General features: G+C 44.0%; 1 protein-coding gene across 1 annotated transcript in view; it reads right to left on the bottom strand.

Moving 5' to 3' along the window:
* Positions 1-17212, bottom strand: part of IGF1R (insulin like growth factor 1 receptor) — a 205339-nt gene that overhangs the window by 33671 nt on the left and 154456 nt on the right. Inside the window, exons 4-7 of the mRNA XM_063142159.1 lie at positions 13338-13483; positions 8961-9105; positions 4632-4846; positions 2156-2282 (exon numbers count right to left, since the gene is read on the bottom strand). Coding sequence (XP_062998229.1) covers positions 2156-2282; positions 4632-4846; positions 8961-9105; positions 13338-13483 — 633 coding nt within the window. The remainder of the gene's footprint in view (positions 1-2155; positions 2283-4631; positions 4847-8960; positions 9106-13337; positions 13484-17212) is intronic.

Here is a 17212-nt window from a genome sequence, read left to right as displayed (position 1 = left end):
CACCTTATTGGGAGGCAATAAAGAGGTCTGCCACGTAATCCACAAAGCTTTAGTCAGGCAATAAACACCTCTTCCAACCTGAAGAGAGTCTAACCTCTAGGAACTTTCCTCTAGGCAAAACTACGCAAACTAAGGGAGACAATTGTCCTTTCAAGAAAAAGGGAATGCTTTGACTTCAAGGAGGCTGGTTCTGAAGAAGCCTTTGGAGAGAAGCTAGCCAAGCCAACCTTTTCTCGCCTTCCTTTAGCTCCGCCCATTTGAGTCTGCGGCGGACTCTAGGATCAGCTAGCTCTGAAGTGCCCTCCTACTCAGAAGAATACTGATTTCTCACAGACTGTGAGTTGTTCACGTTTTCAGTGATAAGGTCTGGCGAAGGTTCATCCCCAGCTGGTGATGAACCCGTGAGAATCACCTCCCCCACTTCCCGTGTAGGCTGGTACGTTTCTGGTGCCGTCTCTTCTGCTTCAGAATCTGATTCCAATTGATCACCTAAAACTCCTTCCCCCAGCCTAAGGGGAACAGGCCTAGTCACGACAAATGCACCCTCAAGCTCAGAGAGGCAGCAGCCACTGCAGTTCTCTCTGCACCAGCTGCAATGGGGAGGGGAACTCAAGACACCTGAGTCTAGATCAGAGTGGTGTCTCCAACCTCGAATCCAGGAAGCCAAATTATCCTATGGATCCTCAGACACTGTCTAGGGCCCATAGGAATGCTCTCTTATTTATTTGTGATAGTTCTATAATGCTTAATATAATAAAATGGCTAAGCGGATCACGTATAAATATTAAAATCACATTTAAAATATGTTATTTAAAAAGAATTCCAATTACAATAATAGCACAGGGCAATACAGGGGGCAGGAAGATGGAGCAGCATGATTAATTACAAGTAATTACAAGACAGGGAAAGCCTGGGTGTTCGGGTGCATTTTCAGGAGGTGCCTCAAACGTGCCACATTTCCTGCCTCCTGAAATGCATGAGGAAGGGTTTTCTAGAGGTTGGGCGCTGCTACTGAGAAGGCCCACCATTGAGGTGTGACGTGGTGACATTCTGTTGGTTGCAGAATGTCCTACAAGGCCTCCTCTGACGATCTTAAAGTTATACGTAAGGGAAGGTGGTCTGCTAGATATCCTGGCCCCAAGTTATTTAGGGCTGTGTATGAGAATAGCATAACCTTGAACATGGCTCAGCATCTAACAAGCAGCCAGTGCGGTTCTTTTATCACAGATATTATCTGAGCATAGCTGGGTGTCCCAGTGAGCACCTTAGCTGCTGCAGTTAACACTAACTGCAGATTCTGAAGCAGGCACAAGGGCAGCCCCACACAGAGCACATGGCAGAACGTTTTAAATACAGGAAATGACAAGGCCACCTAAAATGTCAGTCAAGAGAATATTCCAAGAATAAAAGAACCAAACAAATAGATAAGTAGTAGATGAAGAACTCTTAAGTTTATGAAGTTTATGAATAGCAAACCCAATAAAAGCAGACAAGGGAGCACAAAATTATAATAACGATAAACAGGAGCCCAGAGAGTATAAACATTTACAAGGACTGAAAATTAATGCCAAGGATAAGAAAGCCAGTGGTGAAAAAAGAAGAGAAGAAGATAGAAGCAGGGGGGAAAGAACAACCCCTGAGAAGCAGAGTAAAGGGCAGAAGAAAAAGACTCAAGATGGGGAAAAGGAAGAGTGCAAATAAGGGCATTACAATAGCCAACGTAAGAAAAGCTCTGCTGGATCAGACCAAGGGTCCCTCTAGTCCAGCGCTCTGTTCTCACAGCGGCCAACCAGCTGTCGACCAGGGACCCACAAACAGGCCACGGTGGAGCGACACCCTCCCTCCCATGTTCCCCAGCAACTAGTGTATACAGGCTTACTGCCTCTAATACTGGAGGTTTCACTTAACCATCAGGACTAGTAGCCATTGACAGACCAGTCGCCAACTCCAAAATGCACACTTTGGTTCTTGCTCTTGTGTGAACCCAGCATGGCTGGGTCCTCACAACACAACAACCTGCAATTCAGCAACAACCCAAGGTTCAACCTATATTCAGGATTGTTGTGTTGTGTGAACCAGGTCAATGTGTGCCTTATTCCCCCCTCGCAAGGCCTCACCATGACCTCAGTGGTTTCATCTAGATGTGCATACTCACGCTTCTTTGTAATAAACGGTGAAGCTAATCAGATCTCTGTAGTCTTTAGGGCGGTACTGTTCCCACGTTAGCTTGATCCGATTCTTTATGGTAGTGTTGGAAACAAATCTGAGAATGTGGCTTTCACCTACAACACAGAACAGCAAGTCAGTTGGAAGAGCCACAAACACACAAGTGTGGAACATTCTGAATTCATTGCAGGACAGCCTATTACTCTGGTTTTGGAAATGCTCCTGAGAGCTGTACCGAGGTTCTTCTCACAGTCAGGGGTGTGATGGACTGCCATATCGTTGGGCCGAAAGTATTTCTTTCCCTGGTAAAATTGGCTAATGACATGGGGTGTGGATTTTGCCTTCTCCTCCGTGGTAGTCAATACTCCTTTAGCTTGACAATGCATATGTACTTTTTTCCTACACCCAAGTTCTACAGAGGAGAAGCCTGCGATATCACCGACCTTTACACTAGGCCCATCGCCTAAACCCTTCTCAGGCCAAGCACCACCACTTGAAAACCTGAGGGAGGGTTAATTAAAACCTTTCCCCTAGCTATGAGGGAAACAGGTTTAATACTGGATCTCTCTGGATATACTGCGGGTATAATCTGGTGTAGGTGTTTAATAATTGTAAGGCTGGTAAATAATGCCAAGCTGACACAGGGTATTTGGTAGCTAACAAAATAATAATCTGGACCGTATCTGGACAGAGATAGCCTAGCTATAGTTATCCATGCTCTGATAACCTCTCGTTTGGATTACTGCAATGCGTTATACATGGGGCTGCCATTGAAAACGGTCCGGAAACTTCAGCTGGTACAAAACAGGGCAGCACGGTTACAACAGGGACAGGCCGATGAGATCACATCACGCCAGTCCTTTTCCAGCTTCATTGGCTGCCAGTCCAGGTCCAGGCCTGATTTAAAGTGCTGGTATTAACATTTAAAGCCCTAAACGGCTTGGGGCCAGGCTATCTGAAGGAATGCCTCCTCCCATATGTACCTGCCTGGACCCTAAGGTCATCCTCTGGGGTCCCTCTCCGCGAGCCCCTGCCAAAGGAAGTGAGGCAGGTGGCTACCAGGAGGAGGGCCTTCTCTGCTGTGGCACCCCGGCTGTGGAATGAGCTCCCTAAGGAGGTTCACTTGGCACCTACGTTATATGCTTTTAGACGCCAGGTGAAGGCCAGCATTTTAACAGTCTATAAATAATTTTTAACTTGGTGTTTTAAATTCGTAATTTTGCATTGCTGCTGTTTTTATCTGGTTGAGCTTTTATATTGTATTATATATTATGGTTTTATATACTTTGAATGTTTTTAATTTTTGTGAACCGCCCAGAGAGCTCCGGCTATTGGGCGGTATAGAAATGTAATAAATAAATAAATACATAAATAATAGGTTTATTGTTATTTAAAAGCTTTAAATAAAAATATAATACTTTCAATCCTGCCTAATGTAAACTCTTCACACACCAACCACCTCGCTGTCTTCACACCAGCCCTAAGTCCCTAGAATCCAAACACCTCAATGAACAACTCTCTCTCACTCACTCCTCAAACTCACACACCCCACAAACTCCCAACGCTCTCCTTATATCCTCCTCCCCCCATAAACCACACCCACTCAGTTCTAACATCCCATACTTACCAGACATACTAATCTAGACATATACAAGATACTAAATTGTGGGGTAACGCCGCAAAGACCTTCTCTGTAGTGGTGTCCTTCCAATGGAGATATGATTAGAACTGACTTTGGTCAGTTCTCAGCACAAAGTTAAAATGTTTCTTTTTGCTTAGACATTTTAACATTTGAATAATTATATTTTTCTAATATATATTTTAAGATCCCTTTAAACTGAATTGATTGTTTGGTTTGCAGGTTGAAGAGTTCTTGCTGTTTTATCTGGTTTTTTAATGTGGGGTTGTATGGTTTGTTTTTGAAGTTGTACACAATGCCCTGGGATCTCATAGACAAAGGGCAGTTCAAAAATTAAAAAATTAGATAAATAAAGCAGGCATGTGTGAATCAGCCCTACTAGCGTCAAGTCCATGCAATCTGTTTCATACAAAAACTATTCAGCCGATCGGTGTCAAGCCTTCATGGCTTGGGTTGGATCCACATCAAGAAAAAGTCCAGCGACGCATGGCTCCCGCATTTCCCAAACTTCAAAAGCCATCCAATTTTGCATCCAAATTAAGCCTTGGGGGGATGTGATGTCGTGTTGAACTGGGTCAAAGAGGGGGCCAAGCTGGCCTCCCTAGGCAGGGAGTTTCAGAGTATAGGAATGGCCACCGAGAAGGCCACATCCCTTACCAAACATTCTTCTGATGGTGAAAAGGCCATATAAAGATGCATTTATTATTCTACATTGTTCCCCATTTACTCTTATTGCCATGATTTATCCTACAAAAACAGGCATCCTTATCTCAAGGTGACACTGCCCCGACCCCGACTGAACCCCTTCACTGAAGTTCTTACGTACATGAGGCTCTCTCCCCGTTGTTCCTCGGATTTATATCGCCTTTACTTTGTCGACCTTTGGTTCCGGTAACATCTTCCATATGGTAAATCTCAGAAACGCACAGCCTGGGATTAAAAGCGAAGTACATCTTCCCCTCTTTGATGGTTAAGTTGTGATGGCTCCAGTCCCACAGTTGCTGTAGATTTTGGTTGTCCAGAACATAAAATGAGTAATTCCTAAAAAGGGGAGGTTTTGCAGCAAATCAGTCTATGCAAATGGATACATACATTTTCTGGGTTTTTGTCTTGTTTTTGCAGTCTCCATATACAAATAATCAAAATCCACATTATGACAGGGAGCTCACAGAGCTGGGAAATTGCACCGAAAAGGGGGTGAGTGGGTAGGCATTAGTTCACTCTTTGCTCCTATGGAGGATCGCTCCCACCTCACCCCAAAAAAGCTACAACAGAAGGTTAATGAATCTAATCCAACTGCCTGGGTGCAGTAGAATGTAGGCTTCCATGGCTTTTAATGCCACAGTGGTTCCCAACTGTGGGTCCCCAGAGGTGTCTGGATCATAACTCTCATTGCAGAAGCTTGGCCAGCGATCAGGAATGATGGGATTTATAGCCCAATATCTGAGTACACAAGATTGAGAACCAATGCATTAAGAAATAGTGCACTAATTCCCACTGTGGCTTTTGCTTGCTTCTTTTGAAGCATCCAGAACCAATAGAGGCATGATAATGGCCGAAAAGACCACTAGCTTGATCCAGTAAGAACATTTTAATATTCTTGCCTTGTAAACAGACACCTAACTAGTCACCTATGGTGAGTAAAGAATTCCACCACCCCGAGAGATCAGGCAGAGACGTTAGTTCCCCTGTACCCTAACTCTTTTAGCCTACAAATGACCAATTTAGGAATGCGAGTGTGAATAAACCCGTGTGGACGAGGAACTTTTTGTGGTCTTGCTTACAAGGATGACTTACAATTTTGTTTTTTAACTGACCATATTATTAAATGTTGTCACATACTGGTTCAAGGAAGGGATACCTTCTACATTACTTATATTGCAGGGAATGAGAATACTTAAGTCTTCAATAATTATGCACAATTGATTGCCTTGAGAAACATGTGGGCTGGCTAGGCACTTGGCTGGTTAGCAGAGTTGCTTGCTTACAGACCAGAAGGTTGCCTGCTCCTAAGCTGTTGAGAAAAGAAGGCGGGGGCTGTACTTAGGGGGGACACCCATAGAAGGGGGAGGCAGAGAGAGCAAGAGAGAGAAGGGGGTGGCAGAGAGAGAAAGAGAAAGAAGGGGTGGCAGAGAGAGAGAGAATGGGGAGGCAGAGAGAAAAAGAGAGAGAAGGGGTGGCAGAGAGCAAGAGAGAGAGAGAGAGAATGGGGTGGCAGAGAAGAGAAAGGATGGCAGAAAGAGTAAACGAGAAAATGGGGTGGCAGAGAAGAGAGAGGATGGCAGAGAGGGCAAACGAGAAAATAGGGTGGCAGAGAAGAGAGAGGATGGCAGAGAGAGCAAAAGAGAAAATGGGGTGGCAGAGAGAAAGAGAGAGAAAGAGAGAGAGAGAGAGAGAGAGAGAACATGAGAACAGGGTGTCCCACCCACTTTTGGCTCTGACCCTATCCATTGAAGACTTCAGCCCCACCCACAATTGCCACATGGCTCCCAACAGATAACCCAAGGGGGAAGTGGCCCTCAAAAGAAAAGATTGTAAAGAAAAAGCAACACCAGTGATTGCTGTGTCCTGGGCATTGTTAAAATTTGGTTGACTTCCATTAGGACACCCCCCTCCTCCCTCCCCTACCTATATCTCACGTGGGATGTCCTCAGCACAGTGACTGGAGACTGGGGCCTGCCTTAATCAAGGCAGAAAGGCAGGTCCCGCAATTTGTAATTACATTGGGGCGGGGGACACAACCTGGTTGGTGCCCTCAATGCCAGGGCAACGCACCTCCTATTGAAAGAGACAGTGGGACTTTTCAAGCGTGGAAACGAGAGCTGCCCTTTACAGCTTGTTCCATCACACTGTGGAATTTTAAGAATTTAAAGCTGACCAAAGCACAGCCTGAGAAAAAAGGGAGGTTTGCGAAGAAACCCTCACGCTGTAACATAATCCTTTCAGGCCAGATAAATCAGACACACAGGGTGCCTTTCCCATGACCTTGCTACCACCTTGTTCAAACAGTTTCCCCAAATTCTTGTTTATTAACTGCCGCCACAGCTTATAACTGAAAGGAGTTGTTACACTTAAGAGTAGGGAGAAATGCAGAAAGGGGGGGGGGGGCAGAGACACACACCAGCAATTTGCCAAATTCCACTGCCAGAAAGAGGTCCTAACTTGACAGCTTTTCTCTTCCCTCTACTGATAAACCTTGGTTCATGCAACATGATAGAAAGGTGGGTGTTATTCCTTGATTTGAGCCCACAAGTAACTGAATATGCTGCATCAGGATATATAGAAGCTCCCCAACAGTATTTTGTGACTTTCAACAAAATATTACCAAGTCCTCCTGCTCTGAACACTTTACATGGATGGCCGTTATTCGAGGTAGTATAACTAACACAATTATACACAAGCCCAGAAAGGGGGGGGATACAGGATGCTGTGGCAGGTGCAGAATTCAGTATTCTGACACTGTTAAAACATCAAGTTTCTAGCCTTCATGGTACTTGGAAATACCAGGCAAGATTTCAGAAGCCAGGGTGGCTGAATAAGATTTTTAATAGTTTGGAGAAGGGTCTCTGTGGACCGCGGGCCTCCTTGCTCTTCTAGTGGTACAACGCATACTTTGAGCATAGCTCACTGGTACAACGCATACTTTGCACACTGAAGGCCACAGATTCAATTCCAGGCCATGTCCAGTTTAAAAAGCTTCAGGTATTCAGAAAGACCTCTCACTAAGACTCTAGTTAGCCACTGCCCGTGAGTGCACACGGTACTGGGGTTGGATGGACAAAATCATCTGACCTGATATATGTCAGTTTCATACGTTCCTATGCAGGCAGGGGAATTAAGCTGGTCTTGAAATACAATTTGAGAGAAAGAAGCAGAGAAAGCTGACATTTTTTCCTTTAAAGCCATTAGTACAATCAGCTGAGAGCATCACTTTTTACTTCATTTGGGTGCAAACAACAATAGTTATGTCATCTTGAAGTGTGTACGGAATGCATAGCAGATGTTGTCCTATCAAGCAACATTGTAAGGATTCCTTGCAGGACCAAATCAAAATCAATTTACTCCCTCTTTTCCACATATGGGGTGGGAGGTGGGGGGGGGAGAAAGCTACCAAGCTAGTTGGTACAATAATTTCACTAGCATTTACCTGATCAAAGACCACCACATGAAGATTAAGCCATTACAATAAAAGTCTCTTCTGCAGACATGCTGAACTACTTCATATTAAATATCCTTAACGCAAGGTCAGAGATGCATTCATGTCTCTTTTTAAGTCCTCAAAAGTATTTTCCTCTTTGTTTTGGTATAGAGCTTTTCACACTGTACGTCTGTAGGTATACACTAGAAAAGTATAATCTATAGACTGAAAAGTTTTAAGTGCATACCTAAAAACGTCAAGTGTGAATGCAATGAACATGCATTTGATAGAGATGCAGCCTGGGCTACTTACAACTGCCTCTTGACTGTACACGCTGTGGCAAATCTAGGTTTGGCCTATGCAATGACCCCGTTCACACGTAACACCAGCAAAATGTGGGTTAATTAATCCAGGATTTGCTGCAGTGCATGCCGGGCACATTCTGCCATTATTCTGCATATGAAACCTCCATCTGAACCCAGACACTATAGGACAATCATAGGTTAAACAACCCACAGTTAACCTACAATTAGTTATTAGCTTAATTGTGTGTTATTTAACCCATGGTTAACCTGTCCAGGTTCGGACATCATATAGCAACCTCTGATTGGCCTGACTGGAAGCTGCATATGCAAAATGACGGTGGGATGTCCCTGACAAATCCTGGATTAATTAATCCAGGACTTGCTGTCGTTATGTGCAAACAGGCTCAATGTGTCCCCAAAATGTCCCACATGCACCCAGGCACATACTCAGCCATACCCGCCGTCTGAAAGCTTCCTCAGGTAGCTTTCGCTCCTAGTTGCGAGACATGTTGAACCATTCACAAGACAAGAGGAAATGAAAGTCTTCAGATAAAGCAAATTTGCACTTCCAATTGCTTTTTTTAAAAAAGCTGGAGTAATTCACCCTTTAAAAAAAATAAAGGATATTTGCCAGAGGATCTCTCTCCAATCACACCATGTTCAGGACAGATAGCGGAAACAGAATATCATTCTATAGCAATTAAACGCTTACCCTTCCAATTGCTCCTCTCCATGAATATATCGCAGGTTCTTCAAGAAAGAGAGCGACACCAGAGCATGTGAATGACGGATCTTCACAAAGCCAGTCACGGTTTCTATCAAGCCCAAAAAGTTCTCCAGCTCTGAGGCAATGTTGTCTGAAAGAAGAATTACACACAATCACCTTAACAAGGCTAACGTCAGCCCTCTCCGTTTAATACCGACTCCACACACAGCAACCCAACCTGTATTATTTACCTATGATAAGCACGGCAGACGGAATGCAAAACTAGATACCGCTACGATTTTACACTGTTAACTTTTCGGTTGGTGCGATGGCCTTCGCTTCTCCTATGAATGCTCGCTCCTAATGCCATCGTTGAATTCTCAGCTTTCAACAGCCAGTGTTTTGGCAAGAGTCTCGTATGCAGTTGTAAATCTAAGCATACAGGAAGCTGCAAGTCCTGTTACGCTCTGTGACAGATGTAAAGTTCACCATATTAATGCTGGTAGAAAAAGTCCCACCGAGAAGAACTATGGCCACATGGTCTCAAGTTATGCTGACCATCCTGGAGAGAATAAGTATGCATTTTTCTTTAAAATGGAAGGTTCGTAAGAACAGGCTCAGAACAAAGAACCATCTAGTCTAGTCAGAAGGCTCTGAAATCTCAGAGGTAGGACATGATAGTCAATGTCCTTTCTAATGCTTAGTCAAGGCCTTTAATTATTCAGAGATATCTTGTTTCTGAACATAGAGACAGTATCCAATACTGCCACTGGTCTCTTGTTGCTTCCGTTGTGCTAGCGGGACCCACCGTTCGCACAACAAGAACTAGAGGTTGCAACAGCAATTCCAGAAACTAGTGGAAAGGGGTTCTACAAACCCCACTGGCTTGCCCTGTTTCAGAAACAAGTGATTTGCTCATTACTAGCTGCTGCAGGATATGCTAATTTCCTATTGTGCTAGCAGTAAGTCCCAGGAAGTACTACTTCTTTTGATAGTAGGACCAAGAGTACTGGTACTGGTAGGAGCAAAGCAGTTTGAACATATAATGCCTGTACTCCGCCAGCTGCACTGGTTATCGGTGTGTTTCCAAGCCCAATTCAAAGTGCTGTTTTTCACCTTTAAAGCTCTAAACGGTTTGGGACCAAGTTACTTGAAGAGCTGCCTTCGCCCGTATCAGCCTGCCCGTGCTTTAAGATCAGAAAGAGAGGCCCTTCTAATCTGCCCACCTATCAGAGCAATTAGGTGGGTGTCCACACAGGAGAGGACCTTCTCTGCAGTGGCCCCAAACCTCTGGAACAAACTCCCATCGGAGGTCTGCCATGCACCATCCTTGCGGGCATTTAAGAAGGCCTTAAAAACGTTTTATTTTACCGTGGCCTTCCCATGACGAGTACTATTATCGCTGCTATTGTTCTTTCTGGTTTTGGTGTCAGTTTTATTGTTTTTAATGGTTATTTTATTGTTATTATATTTTTATTGCTTTTAATATTTTAACTGTTTTTATGTATTTTATTGTTGTAAGCCCTCTTGTGAAAGCTCCTGCCCTGAAAGGCTGCCAAGAAATGTTTGAAATAAATAAATTACTTAGCTTCACTGGGTAACTTGGGATACTAGAATTTCCACTGTCTCCGTCCTTTTGTTGAGGCCCTGACAGACTGACAATCCTTTTAGTGTGAGTAAAAATTCAGCTTGACAACCATTCACAGGGCCACCTTTGGGGCTGCAATTAAATTGGGATAACCAGGGTAGTCCATGTAGGAATGTTTACAATAGAAAACTGAATGGAGTGCAGATTCTCTACAGCTTTTAGGAAAATTGCTCTCACTTCTTTGAGGAAAATATTTCCTACAGGCTTTGCTATAGCACAACATGAAGAAAAATAAATTGTTTCATTCCTAGGGTTGTCGAATGACTCAGGCCAAAAGGAACGGCTCTTTCTCCAGTGTATCACTGCTTTTAACCAGGTAGCTTATCTCAGACATTTTGTGCCAGGCAACTCCATTAAGACAAATTGGGCCCGTTCAGAAGTCACCTTATACAAAGCCAGGCCATGTTCAGAAGACACCTTAAACTGTGGCTTTAACCATGGTGAATAAGGCATTTCCTTTATTCACTATGGCTAAAGCCATGGTTTACGGTGTCTTCTGAACACAGCAAGACTTCCTGGCTTAACTACCATGGTTAAAGCCATGGTTTAAGGTGTCTTCTGAACACAGCCTGGCTTAACCATCGTGGTTAAAGCCATGGTTTAAGGTGTCTTCTGAACACAGCCTGGCTTTCTGGCTTAACCACCGTGGTTAAAGCCATGGTTTAAGGTGTCTTCTGAACACAGCTTGGCTTTCTGGCTTAACCACCGTGGTTAAAGCTATGGTTTAGGGTGTCTTCTGAACACAGCCTGGCTTTCTGGCTTAACCACCGTGGTAAAAGCCATCGTTTAAGGTGTCTTCTGAACACAGCCTGGCTTTCTGGCTTAACCACCGTGGTTAAAGCTATGGTTTAAGGTGTCTTCTGAACACAGCCTGGCTTTCTGGCTTAACCACCGTGGTTAAAGCCATGGTTTAAGGTGTCTTCTGAACACAGCCTGGCTTTCTGGCTTAACCACCGTGGTTAAAGCCATGGTTTAAGGTGTCTTCTGAACACAGCCTGGATTTCTGGCTTAACCACTGTGGTGAAAGCCATGGTTTAAGGTGTCTTCTGAACACAGCCTGGCTTTCTGGCTTAACCACCGTGGTTAAAGCTATGGTTTAGGGTGTCTTCTGAACACAGCCTGGCTTTCTGGCTTAACCACCGTGGTTAAAGCTATGGTTTAAGGTGTCTTCTGAACAAAGCCTGGCTTTCTGGCTTAACCACCGTGGTTAAAGCTATGGTTTAAGGTGTCTTCTGAACAAAGCCTGGCTTTCTGGCTTAACCACCGTGGTTAAAGCTATGGTTTAGGGTGTCTTCTGAACACAGCCTGGCTTTCTGGCTTAACCACCGTGGTTAAAGCTATGGTTTAAGGTGTCTTCTGAACAAAGCCTGGCTTTCTGGCTTAACCACCGTGGTTAAAGCTATGGTTTAAGGTGTCTTCTGAACAAAGCCTGGCTTTCTGGCTTAACCACCGTGGTTAAAGCTATGGTTTAGGGTGTCTTCTGAACACAGCCTGGCTTTCTGGCTTAACCACCGTGGTTAAAGCTATGGTTTAGGGTGTCTTCTGAACACAGCCTGGCTTTCTGGCTTAACCACCGTGGTTAAAGCTATGGTTTAAGGTGTCTTCTGAACAAAGCCTGGCTTTCTGGCTTAACCACCGTGGAGCCATTATGAGTTAACTTATATGATTGAAGGCACAATGTAAAACCCTACTTCAAATGCTGAAATGAGCGATCAGAGTAAAATGAAGCCACAAACATGGGGTGTCCAACATGGGTTCACCGGTAAAGTTGGCCTCTCCACTCAACACAACAAACTTATACCGTACCACCCTGGATGCTTCCTCCAGCTCTGCTTCAATAGGGTTGAAGCAGGCAGTTCAAGAAAGAAAGGAAAAAAGAGTAACACTTTTTAAAGATTAGCGTCAGTTGGAATCTTCCCAAAGGATGAATCATCACTCTGACAAATCGTTAACTAAACACTCATTTTCTGTTAAGACACGTACTAGACAAGGCCAGTACCGCACGGAGCAACAGAGAGATGGGGGCCATGGCGCCAGTATTTAAAGAGGGCACCATGTACGCTGCAGGAAAAACTTTTGCCAGTGGGCAAATACCTTAATCCACAGACATGCCACCCAACGTCTGTGTGATAGGAGGTGCCAACTTCAAAATGCAGCCTTACAAAAAAACCTAAAATGGCAATGCCATGGCATCTCCTCTCTCTCTCTCTCCTTACAAAGTTTGCATTTGAAGTCCTTATCTTGGGATCCTCCTTCGAGGATACATTGGGAATTTCATTTCCCTAATCTGAGAAGAGCCTCTAATTGCCACGTTTCCCACACTAACCAGGAGAAGACCTCTCCGGGCGTAACAGACACTTCGTCTTTAGATGTTTTGGCTATTCCTTCCTCTTTATGTTTATCTATTCCTGTGCCGTTTGTGGTTTTCCACTGTATCCTTTTAACTATTTGTATTGTATTGTTTGTAATCCACCCAGAGAATGCCAGCGATGGGGCAGATTAAAAATTACAAACAAACAGATAAATGGGTGTCCAAAGAAACCTTGTCATTCACACAAAGCGCCCCATGTTCTCCCATACAGCGTCACGGAATTTGCAGGGTACCGAAAATGGAGAAGGCCTCTCCCAAGCAACAAGAGCAGTGTCGACGAACACAAAAAAGGCAAGAACTCGTTTTTCACATTGGGAACCCCAACAGAGCTCGTGAACTCCTCCATGGTGGAACATCTACTTACTGCCACGGCGGATGTTGATCAGCAGGTTCCCTTTGATCTCAGTGCATCCTTCTAACAACTGCGCTGACGTGACGGAGTCGATGATCATTACCTTCTCGTGCACACACACTTTGGGGCAGGGTCCTTCACAGGGGCTGCAGAACATGCTGGGTAAAAGAAGAGGGGTGCCAAAAGATCAACAAAAACTTGGCCATGTCCAATGGAGACCTTTGCTTAAAAATGGAGCTGTGCGTGTTTCTATCCAGGTCCGGGCCCAATTTAAAGTGCTGGTATTAACATTTAAAGCCCTAAACAGCTTGGGGGCAGGTTATTTGAAGGAATGCCTCCTCCCATATGTACCTGCCCAGACCCTAAGGTCATCTTCAGGGGTCCTCCTCCATGAGCCTCTGCCAAAGGAAGTGAGGCAGGTGGCTACTAGGTGGAGGGCCTTCTCTGCTGTGGCACCCCGGCTGTGGAATGAGCCCCCTAAGGAGGTTCGCCTGGCCACCTACACTATATTCTTTCAGATGCCAGGTGAAGACTTTTTTGTTCTCTCAGCATTTTAACAGTCTATAAACTTAATTTTAACTTTGCCGTTTAAATTTGTGTCTCAAAATTGCATTTCTGCACTGCTGCTGATTTTATTCTGGTTGTGCTTTTATACTGCATTTCATATCATGCTTTTATACTGCTTGATTTATACTTTGAATGGTTTTCATTTTTGTGAACTGCCCAGAGAGCTTTGGCTATTGGGCGGTACAGAAATGCAATAAATAAATAAATATCCAGAACTCCTGAAACAGTTAAATAACTGTTGATGGCACTCAAGACCACGTGATGCACCTCGTCAAATCCCTGCGCGGGCTTCCCGTTCCCGTTCCACATCCGCAAACTGATTCTCTTTACCTTTAAAGCTCTCTAGGGACTCAGTTCCACTCTACCTTTTTGCCCTTATTTCTGGGCATAACTTGTGACATTTCCAATCCAAATCTTCAGCTCTTCCAAAGTCGCTCTTCTAAACAACTCTACCTCACCGACTCATATGCACACAACCTCTTCCTGGAACAGTGGTCTTCAACTGGCCAAGAGCTCAGGCCCACCTGGAAACCTAATTTGCATCACAGGATCCATTTCCATGGTCATGCCTGCCGGGGGGGGGGGGGAGGCGGGGGGGAGGGAAGGGTCCACCCGCCCCACAAAACACAACAGCTGTGGCAGCACTACCACAACCCAAACACTCCCAGTTTGTGGAATGGCTGGCCAGGAGAGATTCGTCAACTTAACAGTCTTCCAGAATTTAAGAAACCCATAAAGACTGACTCCCCAGTTGAATTTTAAGATGCTTTTTTTTAATGGTGTGCTGCTTTTAATGATGCACTGGTTTTAAATGTTTGAATTAGTTGTATGTATTTTATGGTGTTTTTATTTGTGTTGTACCCTGCCTCAATCCAGAGGGAGAGGCGGGTAACAAATAAATAAATATATTATTATTATTATCTGAGGGTGGCTTGTAACCTACCTGTTGGGAGACAACTGGAAGACCCTACATGCTTCCTTCCCTTTCAAGTGCCTCAATCCCCACACTGTTTAATTGGATTTAAAATAAACAAAGATTAACAATGAACAGGTAAATGTTACAATATATATATATAGAGAGAGAGGGTTTGCTGTAAAGTGACACAACATCAAAGCAACAAGGAGACTCTGGCTCCACTTTGGATGCAGTCAGCCTTCAGATAAAATGTATAAGAAAGAAAAACTAAAAACAGAGTAGTAAAATATATACTTTAAGCTAAACGTTTCAGTTTCCACCCTCCATAGAAAAGCTATGGATGAAGGCGGAAGCCAAAACATTTAGCTTAAAATATATGTTTTAATATTCTGTTAGTCCTTTTTTTGCTTATAATTCATTATTTATACTTATATGCTGCTTAATATAATAAAACCCCAAAGCGGTTTACAAATAACAATTTAAAACCACAGCTTAACATACACTATTAAGAACAATTTCAGATATAATATTAATAATAATAATAATAATAGCAATACAAAAACAATAAAACAGAGCAGTATCCTGATTACAAGCCACAGAAGGCCTGCTTAAACAAGTGTTTTTCAGAGGGCATTTAAAACACACCACGTTTTCTCTCTCCTGAACCAAACTGAAGGTTATTCCAGAAGTTAGATGCCACAACTGAGGCCTCAGCTAGACCTACTGGGTCTAGCATGATGGAGGGGTGAGGATCTTGAGACATTTCGAGGACGTCGCGGCCACCATTTTTTTTCTTGAAGAAGAAGCGCGCACAAACACTCATGCGCAAAAGGTAAGTTTTTTAAAAAAAATTAAATGAATTTCCCCACTTCCTCCACCCCCGATGGGCTCTGCACCCCGTGCGCAGTTCCCAGCTCCTCGCAAGTAACCACGAGGAACCGGGAAAAACCACGACACCGGCACACATGTTCTGCGGTCTCAGGATCATCCCGAGACGGTGGAAAAAGCGGGCTTGAAGGGGAGGGTGAGATCCCACGGCAAAGGATTCCCTGCTCCCGGGATCCCCTGTGCGTCATGTGGACGCACAGGGACAATCCCGGGGATCGCCCCGTCTACCTACGGCCTGAGAAGACCTGTTTCCGAATGTTTGGTGGTAACATTTGTTTGGTTGTGGAATGACCAGAAAGGCCTCCTCTGAAGACCTTAAAGCAGTGGTTCCCAAAGTGGGCGGTACTGCCCCCTTGGGGGTGGTAGGATTGCATAGGGGGGCGCTAAGAGGCAAGAGGGCGGCAGGGGGACGCTCGAGGTGGTCTTCTCCGTACCAGGAGTTTTGGTTACAAAAGGAAATTTCTGATCGCTATCCTGCACTATGAAGAGTGGTTCAGAAGCTCCTGGTTGCATTTCCAACATCATATTTGGTGGAATGTGGTTTTAGTGTGGTCTACCTACTTCTCTCCAAGCAAAGAAATCAACTCCAGATTACTAAACGTAGTGATTTAAGACTCATGTTATGTGACTTTAAACCAGACACTGGGAAACTGGTATCACTTCATCAAGCCCACCCATCACATTAAGAATTTACAGAATAGTGAGGTCCTCTACCCTAGTTACTAAATGTGGTATCTAATATTCTTGCTAAATGACTATCAGACTTTGAAAAGATGATATCACTGTATCAAGTTCATCAATTATGTTTAATTGAATAAAGTAAAAAAATGTAATTGGATTTTGAATAAATATTCAATTAATTGTTACTGTTTTGAATTTTATTGTTATAATCTTCCTTAGTGGATCGTTGAAAACCGCTATTCTGAATAATGATTTTTATAGGGTAGGGTAGCGGGCACTGGGCATGAGTGTGTGGAACCAAGGGAGCGGTTACCTGAAAAAGTTTGGGAACCACTGCCTTAAAGGTTAACTGGGTATATATAGGGGCAGTTCTATACCATACGTATCACATCACCTGCAGATATAGGGGCAGACTAGGTATTTTGGTCCCGAGTTGTTTATAATGAACCCTTTGCTTAAGTCTGAGTACACCATGTAGATCCAACAGCTCAATAGAATACAGAATGCACACCTAAGGCTTTGAAATTAGCCGGCTTCAGCAGACCTAACTCTACATAGGACGGGGCTGTTCATCTTTCCAACTCCACAATTCTGTGTTTCTATTCTTCTAACTGCAACTGAAATAAAGTGCAAGTTCATGCAACGATGTGGGTTCATACTTCTTCTTTGTCACCTTTTCCTCCCTTGCTTTGTGGGATAAGAGCACAATCCTATGCATGATTAGGCAGCTAGAAGCGCTGGGAGTGGTAGGACTTCTTTCTATCTAAACATGCACAGGATTGCCTCCAAATACTGGTTGTGCTTTTATATTGTATTTTATATCATGTTTTTATAC

The sequence above is a fragment of the Elgaria multicarinata genome, chromosome 16, assembly GCF_023053635.1.
Source record: "Elgaria multicarinata webbii isolate HBS135686 ecotype San Diego chromosome 16, rElgMul1.1.pri, whole genome shotgun sequence".
Taxonomy (NCBI): domain Eukaryota; kingdom Metazoa; phylum Chordata; class Lepidosauria; order Squamata; family Anguidae; genus Elgaria; species Elgaria multicarinata.
The sequence above is the reverse complement of the archived record's forward strand: the minus strand, read 5'-3'. Positions and strand labels throughout refer to the sequence as shown.